This window comes from Andrographis paniculata, unplaced genomic scaffold (genome assembly GCF_009805555.1).
Source record: "Andrographis paniculata isolate CXL003 unplaced genomic scaffold, ASM980555v1 Contig71END, whole genome shotgun sequence".
In the NCBI taxonomy this organism is placed as follows: domain Eukaryota; kingdom Viridiplantae; phylum Streptophyta; class Magnoliopsida; order Lamiales; family Acanthaceae; genus Andrographis; species Andrographis paniculata.
This window is the reverse complement of record NW_026137608.1, coordinates 2,994,838-3,008,771: the sequence shown is the minus strand read 5'-3', so window position 1 is coordinate 3,008,771 and position 13,934 is coordinate 2,994,838. Positions and strand designations below refer to the sequence as shown.

Sequence of the window (13,934 nt, the reverse complement as noted above, 5' to 3'; positions counted from 1 at the left end):
TATCTTCTAACTTCGATAACTTGTTCCATCGAAGAATGAAGGTCTTGAGGTTAAACCACCTTCATTGCTCGTTTCTGCAACTGTGAACAAATCTACTCAACGATTTAGAGAATACCTCTTTGATATAAAATGTTGGGAAATGATGGATCAAACAAAACACGTTCGAACACTTCAAATAGGACCAACTCCCTAAACGTAGTTGGTTGGTAGCCTCGGTGCTTCCAATAAAAAATACTCTAACACCACAATTGCCGCGTAGCAAGTGGTACCGAGGTCGATCCACAGGGACTGCAAAGTTCAATTTATGTTTTGTCACAATTTCAAATATTAAGGGATAAATTAGCAATTCACTAAGATAATTAAGATAAACGATAAAATCTAGATTTAAAAAAGATTAAAATTATACCCAATGAGTGAACAAGAAACCGGATTAAAGATTTGATCATTGATTTTAAATAATCTCGTTATTCAATTGATAAATTGGTTATAGGCATTAGATATGATCATAACGCCCAATTTTTCCTTAGTTTCTTGGCGGCAATGGTACGACCGATTAACCGCATCCCTAATCAAAGAAATAATCTAGGTACGACTATAAATTAATTTCCTCAATTGAAAATAGCCCGAGAAAAATCCAATTCAAATATTCAATCAATTACGAAAAGATTAAATTATTTGATCATGCAATTCCTAGGCTAAGCTTGTCAACCTATTTACCACTTTATCAAACAAGTGCACAACTACAGATGCAAATGTTCAATTGGCACACAATTGTTAAACCAATCTAAAATCCGGCCGCGATAAAAAATTAAATAAAACAATTGTAGTTATGAATCACAGAAATTGCACAAATATCAATTTAATAAACAAGATGCAATTTAAATCAAAACATAATCTCACAAATCTAAATCCGAAATCTAAATTCAATCTTGGACTAAAATAAAGAAAACTAGCTACTTATGCTCAAAATAAAAGAAAACAATAAGATAAAGATAATGATGATCTCCTGATAACGCTTCCTCTCAAATGCCTCGCCCAATCCTTCAAACTATGAAATGTGAGTGTAAATTGTGATATCTCATCCCATGCCTTGGCCCTATTTTTATTGATGATCGGTTCTTCAATACGTCTTTAATCACTCATTCTCAATCACCATTCCTACAATTACGTCTCAATCCCCGTAATCCATCACTTTCCTTGACATGCAAGCTTAGATCAAACATTTCCAAAATTCTTTGATCGAAAACATGGCATGGACGAGATTTACTCCATTCATTTGCACCAATCAATAACATGACAAAATGAGTAGAAATCTATCCATAACATTAATTATATTTTATAATTTATCTATATAAATATAGGACAATATATGCATTATCATTGGTGTTCACAGTTAAAACAACACTTTTTTAACGAATAAAATGCAAAACACAAAACCATAAATCCGACAAGGTATTTGTTGACTCGGCTCGGTTATAAATCAACATACATTTGGGTATTTCAATTCATGAAAAGTTCTACTGATCAGTGTTGATTACAAAACATAAAATAACCACAACTCTTTCAACCAAACCCCTATACATTGGAATTCCCTCCACAAATTCACGTTGTCATAAATTCGTATTGACAACAACCATATAGTTGAACTGCTCAAAGTTTGATCATTTCATCCGGTTGGAACTCCTCTAACTTGACTTCAACGAACTCTCTGAAAAATTTTAGTGTTAAATACTCATTCAAACTATGGAAAATCGAGATGGACAAAAGGTAAACTCATCACACAATATTTCTCTCTATAACAAACGCGTTCAAACTCACTTACCACTATTCTGCATGCATGTCCGGTTGTGTATACAACACATGTAACAGGTTTGAAAAAAATTCCTCATAAATTTCCTTTGCACTGAAATTGGGTGGAGTGAGTTTTCCTACATCTGACATCTTTTGATCTTCCTTCAAATATTTAATTTGTCTCTTGTAAAAGTTTGATAGAATAGACAAATTGAATATGGATAAACCCATACAATAAGTTGCAGCAGAACTGATTGTCTGCAGTCTTTATTTGTTGAAAATGAAAACAACTTGATGCTTAAATGAAAAAGATTTTTTTGTCAGTATGCCAAAATAATTATGGATAATTTTCATTTACATAAACAATCTTTTCTTAAGAAGTTTTTGGAATATTTTATGAAATTCGTATACTTATTTTTTGACGGACTTTTTTTAGACCGTTTGGAAATAAATATCTGAATTTCGGATGTAATACTCAAATAAAAATAAAATGCACTAATTTTTTTATTCTTTTATTTTTAATAAAAATAGATTAATTTTTGTACAAGATTTTCTGTTAACCCTTTTGAACTCCACTCCCTAATTTTTGGAATTAATTGTGTATCTTGATTAAGTTACATGTGATGACATTAATTCCTTCATCCAATTAAATGAATTGACGCCGGAAGGAAGCACGGACGGACAAGTTGAGTCATGAGGTCGCATGGACGAATGAATTTTAATTAATTAATTAATTAATGGAGTGATTAAATCGATGTCATCACAAAACGGAACAGAACCAACCGACTCACCCGCCCACCCACCTGCATGGAATGAATGTGGCCGCATTAGGAGGACATCACACATCACACGAACTATTTTTTTTTAAAAAAAAACAAATTATTTTTGTCCCAATATAATTAAAATTATCAATTTTAGTCTCAATATAAAAATCATATCAAAGTTCCAATATAAAATTTTTATCAAATTTTAGTTTAAATATAACCAAAACTCATTCTTTTTTCCCAATATAATCAAACTTTATCTTTTTTTTGTCCCACATTTAACGAACCGACGAAAAATACTGATGTGAAAAGAAATCAAATCTTATATTTATATTTGAAGAAATTGCACAATCTTATAAGTCCACGTCAATATTTTCCGTCGGTTTGTCAACGGTACGACAAAAAAAGATAAGATTTTATTATATTGAGACAAAATGATGATGAGTTTTGATTATATTGGAACTAAAATTAATAAAAATTTTATATTGAGATCAAAATTGATAAAAATTTTTATATTTAAATCAAAATTGATAAATTTTAATTATATCGAGACAAAAAATGATTTTTTCCCTAATTTTGAGGGCTACTAATATGGTAGGGCAAGACGCCTTCTTTCTTACATGGGTGGACACTTGTAATTAATTTAATTTAATGTAATCTAATCTAGGTCACCTCCTAATAGCAATTACTGCTACTTTCAGTCGTCCGTGCAGTGCCGTGCCGTGCGTGGTCTTAGTTGGCCACCGACAAGACAATAGTGCGAAACCAACTCCTCGCGTGGTGCACACGCAGCGGCGAGGAGCGTGTGCTAAAAGCACAAGTAATAGTTTGCTGAACTACCCATCCAGCCGTCCGTCCATCCATCCATCCGTGACTTATTTTGTCACGGATGAATATGCACCGTCGATTATCTATCTGGCTTCACTTGGCTGCATACGACGTCGTTGCGATCTGAAATGAAAACGGACATCGTCAATTCAAGCGTAGGAGTAATTGTTCATTCCGATTCACTCTCCAAATTTCTAAAAACAGCTAGCTAGCTCTAAGTATAAACACTACTTAAAAAACAAAATCAATCTCAATTTAATTCAATCCATCAACCAAAAATATAATTAATTAATTAATTAATTAATTCGAAGAAATCCGTCCGTCCGTCCTTTGTTCTACTGACTATCTTCCTTCCTCCATTCATTCATTGACTGTTGTTTTCTTCTCCGCCTCGCCTCGCCTCAGATCAGCGCTCTCTCTCTATCGTCTCTGTCCTTCCGCACCTGAATCGAACTCCTTACCCATTAGGGTAACAACGGTAGTTCAGTTCATCGATGCATACATGTTTACGATCGTCAAGAACTGAAAACATCCATTAACAATTGAACGGAACGGAACGGCAATCACTTCACTTTGATCCAGCAGCTGAGTAATTGCGGACGGCTCAGCTCGTTCGTTCATGGAGATCTACGAAATTCTCTTCTCATTGTCGCAGCCATCAGCCTTATAGCGAGCCTTCTTTCCAAAATTCGCATTGATTCAGAGAGAGCGAGAGAGAGAGAGATTTTCCGATTTCCATCCGAATCTGAATGGGAGCTGAGAAGAAATGGCTCTTCATCCTATTCTCCGGTGCGTTCGTCACATTCCTCATATTTGTGTCTTTCATTTCTGGCTTCAGTAGTTCTTCGTATTACTATGGTTTCCCGGCCAGCAAGCCCTACCCTTCCTCGGTGCATCACGGCCCGGAGTATCCCCCGGTGTTCGCCTACTATATTTCCGGCGGGAAGGGGGATGCAGAGCGGTTGTTTCGCCTGTTCCTGGCGGTGTACCATCCGAGGAATAGGTATCTGCTGCATATCACGGCGGACGGGAGCGATGACGAGAGGATGAGGTTGGGGGCATTGGTGAAGTCTGTGCCCGTAGTTCGGGCGTTCGGGAACGCCGATGTGATCGGGAAGCCCGATCCGAGCACTTACATGGGGTCCACCAACATTGCGGCGGTTTTGAGGGCGGCCGCGGTTCTGTTGAAGCTGGATGGAGGGTGGGATTGGTTTGTGGTTCTCAGTGCCATGGATTATCCTTTGATTACACAGGATGGTATACTGCTCTGCTCTGCTCTTCTCTTTCCATTACCTGCTTTTTACACCCGATTTAAATGATGCAAAGATTTCCGTGTTGTCTTTGATTGATCTTGTGGCAATGTTGGGAGGGATATTTTCTTTATCTACGGCATGCCAGGAACCTATTTGAGAAGGTTATATATCGTTAGATGTGGTGATTGACCGATAGATTGAGCTTTTGTTTTGAAACGATTACGAGTATTTGAGTGAAGAGATGTGAATTTATCGGCAAAACTAAGCTCTAAGGGCGTTAATTTTGTATCTGAGTGTCTCTGTTTGAAGTAAGCACTGTATTTCAATGCTCAACCTGAATCAGTTGATGTTTGAGCAGTGTCATTTGATGACTTCTAATTTGGGTCTCATTTTCTGGATCATTCCTTCCGTAAATTAGTTTCTGAACCAGTTTTGTTGGAGCAACTGACACTGAAAATGGATATAGGCATTCTTGGATTCAGTTTAGTATTTTCATAATGAAATTGAACTTGTCTTTGGTTTGGATATTTCTCCATGTATTTAGGTTACATTCTGAGCCTGAAATCTTCAAAGATTGAGATCATCTTAAAACTAAGTTATTGCAGTTTGTTTGCTCTCATACATTTCCATGCATCACTCCATCTATATTTAAAGTACTGTACAAATTATTGGCTCCGAATGAAATGAACATTGGCTTTCTATACTTGCATTGTTTGATATTTGAGCTGAGTTGATGTATCGTATGCTGTCCACTTCCTACAAACTTACTAAATGGTGCTTGGTGGTAACTTTCCTGATATGTCTGCGTAATCTCTAAATATGTGTTATTTTTAATGCCCGAACATAGTGTAAATGTTTCAATTATACCCTGTTTTTGTCTACCAGACTTGGCCCATGTGTTCTCCTCAGTAAAGAGAGACCTAAACTTCATCGACCATACCAGCGACCTTGGATGGAAAGAGTAGGCAAATCCTAATCTCTCACTGTCATCAATCAAGGGTGAATTTCTCAATTCCTTTTCTGATGCACTAATAATATAATTCCAGGCAGCAAAGAATTCGGCCAGTTGTAGTGGACCCGGGTATTTACTTGGCTAGGAGGACTCAAATCTTTCATGCAACTGAAAAGAGGCCAATGCCTGAAGCTTTCAGGGTCTTCACTGGTAATCTCATACAGCAATGTGATGGTTCTTGACTTTGTATCAAAATATGTTTGATTCCCATTGATGCAAGCTAACAGCTTATGTAATCATATTCCTAGGTTCTCCATGGGTTGTCCTAACCCGGTCATTCCTCGAGTTCTGCATTTTTGGATGGGACAATCTCCCTCGGACGCTACTAATGTATTTCAACAACGCTGTTTTGCCTCAAGAATTCTATTTCCATTCGGTCGTCTGCAATTCACCAGAGTTCAAGAACATCACTGTTAATGCTGACCTGAGATATTTTGTGTGGGACGACCCGCCCAAGATGGAGCCACATTTCCTCAACTCCTCTGATTATCAGGAGATGATCAAAAGTGGAGCTGCATTCGCGCGGCAGTTTGAAAGAGATGGACCAGTACTGGACATGATTGATAAGAACATATTGAAGCGTGGGCATAACCGAGCCACACCGGGGGCTTGGTGCCAAGGCCGTCGGGGCTGGTTGATGGACCCATGTTCGAAATGGGGCGATGTGAATGTGGTAAAGGCTGGGCCGGGGGCTAAGAAGTTTAAGACATCGTTGAATGGAATACTTGATGACTGGAAGGCAGGGTCCAATAGCTGCATGTGAATGTGAGTTGAGGGGGGATGAAAATATGCACATTCTTTGGTTTAGCTGTGGATGCAAGAAATTCTTTTGTTGGAGGAGAGGGACAGGGACAGGGATTAAGTCTTGGGCTGGCAAGCATCAGCAGTAGCAGGTGAGTGTTGTTTGTTGTACTTGTACAGACATGGAGGAATTTCGTTTCTCTTCTATACACTTTTAATTAGTTACCAACATTCAAACCTGAGCTGAATGCTCTCTGTTTCTCGTTTTCTGTCTGTCTGTCCTGATTTTGTGTTACATTGAGTTGAATACAGGCACAGCACAGGTGATGGGTTGGGATGGGATGGGATGGGATGCCCAGATAGTGAAATAAGCAAAATTCCTTATCCTTATTAATTCCTTTCTCAAGGAGAATTCGATTTTGTTGTTTGCACTAACTATTATATATATATATATATATATGATGGCATGGACTAAGTTTTTGTTGTTTTTAGTTCCCATGTTATTATGTAACGTTCCTAGGTCGATCGAGGTAAAAGAAAGGATCAGACAAGGCAAAGAATGATGGAGAAGAGGAATTTACTTCTGTTCTGATGCCAAGTGAATATTTACTTGTTGGAGACAACAACACATGCAAATGATGGTCTATGCTGTAAAAATCAAAGGTGAAATCGAGATGGCATGGCAGAAATATAGATTTCAAATGGCCATTTTTTTGTTTTAACTCGCATTTCAGGATAGAACGAATAAATTCCAAATTGAACCGAACTCGGAAATCAGATTTTGGTAGCATTTTTAACGGGAAGAGTTGATGGAAGAAAGAAGAAATTCACTGAAAAAATAAAAATAATTAAATTAAAGCTAGAGAGATATAGATAATCCATGTCCAATTGATTCATTTACACATACTATTTATGTTTATTTTCCTCCACTTGTTCACATACAGTTCACATAATTCAAGGCTTGAGATTTATAGATATCACCAACCATAGCGCGCCCACAACCACACTTGATGACACTTACGGCAGCCAAAGGAAACAAAAGAAAATACTTGGTGGCACAAACTCTAGTTCAACCCTCTTATTCTTGTTGTAGTTTTGGTTTTTGAGAAAATTTAGAAAATCAAATGAAAATTTAATATGTTTAATCATTTTACAAACACAAGTTTTTGTTAGTGAAATATATATGGGTTAATTGGTAAAATATTATTATTATATATATATATATATCATATTATTTAATGATGTGCCAAATAGTTTTCGAATTGGGCATTGGTTCACAATGGTGAACTTACTGGTCGGGTGGAAAATTTTGAGAAAAAAATATATCCACACTAAATGAATATATTTTATTATATATGTGATTTATATTTATGTGTTACTTTATTTTAGAATGTCTAAATTGTTAACCTGGATTGAAAATTTTTAATTGGATAATGATCAATTATCTTATTTTGGAAAATTTAGAGTAATTCAATTTTTAATTTGTATCAGTGCAAAAACGTACGATAGTAAAAAAAATTGAGAGATACAAAAAATAAAATACAAGAATGAAAAGATAATAATGTAAACTTGATTAAGACGCCATATTTGATTTACAATGAATAATATACACTCTATTTATAAAATCTAAAAAAGTGTATTATAAATTAAGATCATTTTAATTATAATTTCAAGAAAATTAATTTCACACTTACATTTGAAAAAAAAAAAAAAAACTCAATTTGCTTTAAATCGGATAGTTATGACAAACCCCCAAGATATTCTTAATTTTGTATTAATATCTTGGTTACAATTCCAATACATCTTTCAACAATTTTAGATTTATATATTAGTAACAAACAAAATATATTTATCTAAAATCACAATTAGTTGTCTGAACAAGGCCACACCACAACATTCTGGTGATTGTGGTCCAGGTGATGAAGTGTCTCGCAGGTGATGAAGAATTACTATATTCGGTTCAACAGACTTGTGAATAAGAATATTGGAATATAGTTTGTTGGATTATCGAATTGTGGGTAGGGTAGTATATGTGAGATATTCAAGAAAGCACAGACATAGAGATAGCCTAGGAAGCATTCATATTAAGGAGGGGTTAAGAAATGAGAAATATTTCTTGACGCATGCAGATTGAATGGTTTCCATGTATCTTGAAGTTTCGATATTTTTCATAGTAGATTACGCCTGGATTTGAACTCCCCAAATGTAGGCTAGTGCAACCAAACTGGGTTAACATTTTGGTTGTGTTATTTCTATTATCTCCATTACTGTATGCATTCGTTGTCTGCCCCATGAGCAAACAACTAATTTATGATTTGGGTATTTATTGGTTTATTGTCATTCTTGGTGTTGTTGTGTGTGCGAGTTGAGCGTTTGGGGATCTACAATTCGTATCAGAGCCTCTTCTTCACGAATATTACTGAAAAGTTATCCATAATCATGTCAGCAAAGGAAGGAACATTCGCGATAAGACCTTCATTGCTAGATGAAGACAACTTTCAATATTGGAAAATGAAAATGATGTATTTCATTATGTCAATCAGTGAAGAAACTTGAGATCGGTTGTTCATGGCTGGACTCCCCCTCAAAAGACCATTATGGTTAATCCGATAGGGAAAGAAGATGATAAGGTGGAAACTATGGTTGTGGAGAAGCCTAAGATGGAATTCACTCCTGAAGAAAGAGCTCGGTGCAATGCTAACTCAAAAGCGATCAATGCCATCATTCGGTGGAGTGGATCTTTCGCTATTCGAGATTGTGTCTACCTGCACTAAAGACAGACGCCCTATGCAGAATGTTAAAAAAATTGGTGCCCCCACTAAGGCTAGTGTTCAGAAGGGTGATGGGTTTAAGATGGTTAAAGTGTCAAAGAAATTAGACATATTGAATGACATCAGATGTTATGGGCATGCCAGGGCTGAGTGTCCAACTTCCAAGAGAAAAGATAAGAAAGCAACGAGAGTTACATGGAGTGACAATGAAATCGAGGAACAGGGAACTGTCCAAGAGAAACGAGAAAATATGGAGAGTGAATTGGTTGTTTTTACTGTACAGGATGATGAGAAGAAATGGGCAAAGGAGGATGTTGAATTTACTAAAATGAGTTGTGAAGAACTGGTTGAGGCGTATGATGTGCTAGTTGCTTAGCATAAAGTCTTGGTTGTGCAAAATGAAAAACTGAAGGCCTGTGTTATGAGGCTGGATAAGAATGAAAAAATAACATAAATGAACGATGAGTTTGTTTCGGAACATGAAAAACTGCTTCAATCCTCAAATGAACAGATTGAGAAAATTGGCAAGTTGAAAATGGAAAAGAAAGATTTGGAAAGCGAAATCAGCATGTTAATGAAGGGGAAACAAAAGCTTGATGAAGTACTTAATGTTGGGAACCCGTATGGTGATCACAGTGGAATTGGGTATATTTATAAAGCTGGAACTTTTCAGACAAAATTTATCAATGGTGGATTACTCTCAGAATCAACTGAAAATCATTCTGCTAGCTGAATCCAATTTGTTCGAAATTCTTTCATAAATCAAAGAAATTTTTGGAAATTAGGTAGACAACTGTCAAGCTGTAAGTATTGCAAACGAACAGGACATCAGTTAGTGAACTGTGATCAAATCAGACAAGATTTGTCTCTGGGTAGAAAAATTTTCGGGCTATCAAAGCAATTGAAGGACAGTATCATGGGAAGATTGGTGTGGAAACTGAAAAAGAATCAAAGATCATGTCTAGTTGCATTCTCCATACAGAATTTCAAAAAAAATGGAACATGGTACTTTGACAGTGGGTGCTCTAGACACATGACACATCAAAGGGAACTTTTGACTAATTATCGGAAAATAAACTGTGGGAATGTCATGTTTGGATGATGGAGCGTCCGACAGCTCTTTTGATTGATGTCTCCCAAAAGGGGAGTATTTCAGGAAGAAAGAAAGCATGATTTGCAGTAAGTTGATGTTGAAATTTTGGTGTGTGGTGAATTTATATGGGCTAATTATGAACTTGAACTGCTCTGGTATTTTGCTTTCTGTATTTTTGTTAGAGTTTTTGTGATGTGAACTTGAATTGTCTTGATTGTTTTTGTTATTTAGGTGCGTACTGAGGTGGTTAGGAATTTTTTTGCTTGACATTGTAAAAAAAAAACAAAAAACTCATATAAAATCTCTGCCCTTGGTTGGAAGACATCAACCAAAAAGGAAGAGATTGTTACTGGTCATTATTTTGTTTGGATTTCACTTGATGTCTGCAGGCAGTCTGGACAACAGATGGACTTCAATTGAAGATTGGGCCTTCGTCATTTCATCCAAATTGTTAAGAAGGCCCATTTAGTATGTGTTTCAGAAACCGATTGAATATAATGATTGTGGTCCAGGTGATAAGGTGTCTCGCAAGTGATGAAGAAGAAATTTATTCGGTTTCAACAACTGATGAGTGGGAACATTGGAATATAGTTTGTTGGATTATCGAAATGTGGGTAGGATGGTATATGTGAGATAATCAATAAAACATAGACATATAGATAGCCTGGGAAGCATTCATATTAATGAGGGGTTAAGAAATAGGAAAAAAATTTTGACGCATGCAGATTGAATGGTGTCCATGTATCTTGAAGTTTCGATGTTTTCCATAGTAGATTACACTTGGGTTGGAACCCTCCGATGTAGGCTGGTGCAGCCAAACTGGGTTAACAACTTGGTTGTGTTATTTCTATTATCTCCATTACTATATGCATTCGTTGTCTGCTCCAGGAGCAAACAACTAATTTGTGCTTTGGATATTTACTAGTTTATTGTCCTTTTAAGTGTTTGGTGTTTCTGTGTGTGCGAGTTGAGCGTTTTGGGACCTACAATTCCGAAGTCTACCCCAAAACATACATACGGCTGAAGGTCTATTTCAAATTATAACTTTGGAACTGCTATATATTTTGTATTGTACATTGAGACTGCTGTCTATTTTGTATTTTATCTCGGGATTGCTGTCAGTTTTTAGATTTTATCATAAAACCGCTATATGTTTTGGATTATATCCCGAAACATCCATACACCTGGATGCCTTTTCGGGATTCTTAACCGGAACACACCTAAACAATCCACGCATTTATGCTATTTTTCGGATTCCATCCTAGAACTATTATCCATTCTGGATTATATCCCAGAAGTGCTTTGTGTTTTGGATTCTACCTTTGAAAAACTGTCTATACCGATTCACACGCTCAGGCAACCTTTAGTTCACCATGCATGGATGCCATCCATGCTCAGCACTCCCAAGCACCTTCTTACCCGGCCACCCCGAAACTCACCACACCTGTATTGATTCGAGTTGTTTGAACGCATTATGTTGGTCATGCCTGTTGATTTCACACGTGATTAATCTTAGGTGGTAATATAGACCCTCTCTATTGTCATATGTGTTAATTTATTGAAGTCACTTGGCAAAACGACTTCAGATATTCAGAATTTTGGATCTGCAAAGACTTGTTTCCTACTACATGTCCCAATTTGATTCGAAATTCTATTTTTAGAAACTGCCACCTAGTAAGCTTCAGAAGACCACTTAGTTATTTTATTTGATTTATTACTATTTTACTTGATAATTACTTTTCACGGTTTATCAAAGATCAACCTGATACCAACAACTTGCCTATGAATTGACACACATTTTCCCCATAAAGGATGGGTTCACTCAATAAGACTACCCTTAGGCCATCGTCCAATCAATTCGGCCAGCCTCTGAACGAGCCTATCGATGATCTAGTAGGTGATTGAAGTGAATCCACATGCAATCCTTCAAATTCTATTGAATCGTTTAACATCCCTAGTTACCAGAGTCAATAGGATTAGTATATGCAACACTATTGAAGATCCCATAATACTGTTAGTAGGGAAGAGAATAACCATGATTCCGATGGCTCTTCTTTTGATAGTGACTTAACTCTAACTAGAAGACCTAACGGAAACATCCCCATTGTACGTCATTTACATCGAAGGCTTTCCTCCATTCGAAGTTACTTACCATTTTGGCAGGGCCCGAGCAAATGAGGGCCTGGTTCGAATGCCTAACATCATACCTTACAAGGAGTAGCATGGAAAGAACATCTTTTTTGCTATTTGGTGCTGACATGCATTTAAGGTGTGTAGTCTTTAGTTTTGTCTTGCACATCTTTATAAAATAGGTTTATCTCATTCAAATGTACTTGTTTTGCAAATCCAATCTTTCCAACATTGCGTGCTCATATTGTTTTGGAATTTAAAAAATGGGTAAATATATAATACTTCCTTGTATTTTACTAAAAACGCATAAAACACCTCGTGTTTTATTTATTGTATGAAACTCTTTTGTGTTAATGTAAAGTTTGTATGAAACACTTTTTTAGTCTTAAACTGATATTTGATTGTAAATATTAACCCAATAATGCAAGTTTTATACAAATAAAAGAGATAAAATATCTTAAATATTTTTTTGTTATAAAATAAATAAATAAATAATTGATTAATCATTTATTTTATAATTTTTTGGAAACAAATTATTATTTGATTTTTACAAAAACAACAAAAAAAATAAATGATTGAGCAATTATTTATTTATGTATTTTATTCAAAAAATATTTAAGATATTTTACGTCTTTTATTTGTATAAAACTTGCATAATTTATGTTTTTCTTTACAAATCAAACATCAGTTTTGGACAAAGATGATGTTTTGTGCAAACTTTAAATTAACACAAGAAAGTTTGACGCAATAAATAAAAGATATGATATTTTGTACATGTTTACGAGGAAATTTTATATAATTTACCCTTAAAAAGTTAATGCATTATGTTTCCTGATAGGGATCCTGAGCATCACCCTTAGCTGATGTGGCTGATATATATTACCGAACTTTTGATTGTTGGCATCACTTTGGACCAAGCAAAGATTGAGGAAAAAGCAGCCGAATCATCCATTAAATCTAATTTATCTTCTTCTGGGAACATATTGCTTTTCTGAACAATTGGATGGTCTATCTCTTTGGCAAGAACCGACTTGATCATATTGCTAAGACCTTCGAGGTACTAGCGTGGGCCATCATGAAATCAAACAGACATCTAATGTTCGATGAGGTGTTTTTATATCACGTTTATTCATTTATTAAAAACTTTATCAAGATAATAGACTAAAGGAATTTAGTGGCCATGCATGATCCCTTCAGATGTGGCGTGCAAAATATTTTGTCCAATTAGAGTAACCCCTTATTACCACATCGTGAGTGCAATGATATCTTCCAATGATATCTTCATTTCTTACATCTCTTTTGTTCTGAAAGAATTTTTCACCCTCACAATCCCCTTTTTTCTCGATAAGAATATTCGTGTATGAATTTTGTTAGCTGATTTGACCTTTAGGCTCAAGAGGTAAGAAAATTCTAGATAGGCCGATGATCTCAAGGATTAGCGACAAAAGATAAAAGACGAACTACGTACCGAAGGATTAGGAAAAAATTCAGGAGCTCAAGACAAAAAATAATTCGAACAAGGAAAAGATTTAGTCCATACAAAGGGTTGAA

At 35.8% G+C, this 13,934-nt stretch overlaps 1 protein-coding gene across 1 annotated transcript; it reads left to right on the top strand.

Moving 5' to 3' along the window:
- The first annotated feature begins 3,674 nt into the window (after window positions 1–3,674).
- Window positions 3,675–6,620, top strand: LOC127265001 (beta-glucuronosyltransferase GlcAT14A-like). The gene is made up of 4 exons (XM_051294635.1): window positions 3,675–4,640; window positions 5,522–5,597; window positions 5,683–5,798; window positions 5,897–6,620. The coding sequence occupies exons 1-4, from the start codon at window positions 4,133–4,135 to the stop codon at window positions 6,409–6,411; spliced, it is 1,215 nt and encodes a 404-aa protein (XP_051150592.1). The 5' UTR covers window positions 3,675–4,132; the 3' UTR covers window positions 6,412–6,620.
- Window positions 6,621–13,934: the final 7,314 nt, after the last annotated feature.

Coding starts and splice junctions, on each gene's coding strand:
- LOC127265001 (XM_051294635.1), top strand. CDS start 4,133: ATGGGAGCTGAGAAGAAATGGCTCTTCATCCTATTCTCCGGTGCGTTC. Junction 4,641..5,521: donor TCCTTTGATTACACAGGATG/GTATACTGCTCT, acceptor TTTGTCTACCAG/ACTTGGCCCATGTGTTCTCC. Junction 5,598..5,682: donor AGCGACCTTGGATGGAAAGA/GTAGGCAAATCC, acceptor ATATAATTCCAG/GCAGCAAAGAATTCGGCCAG.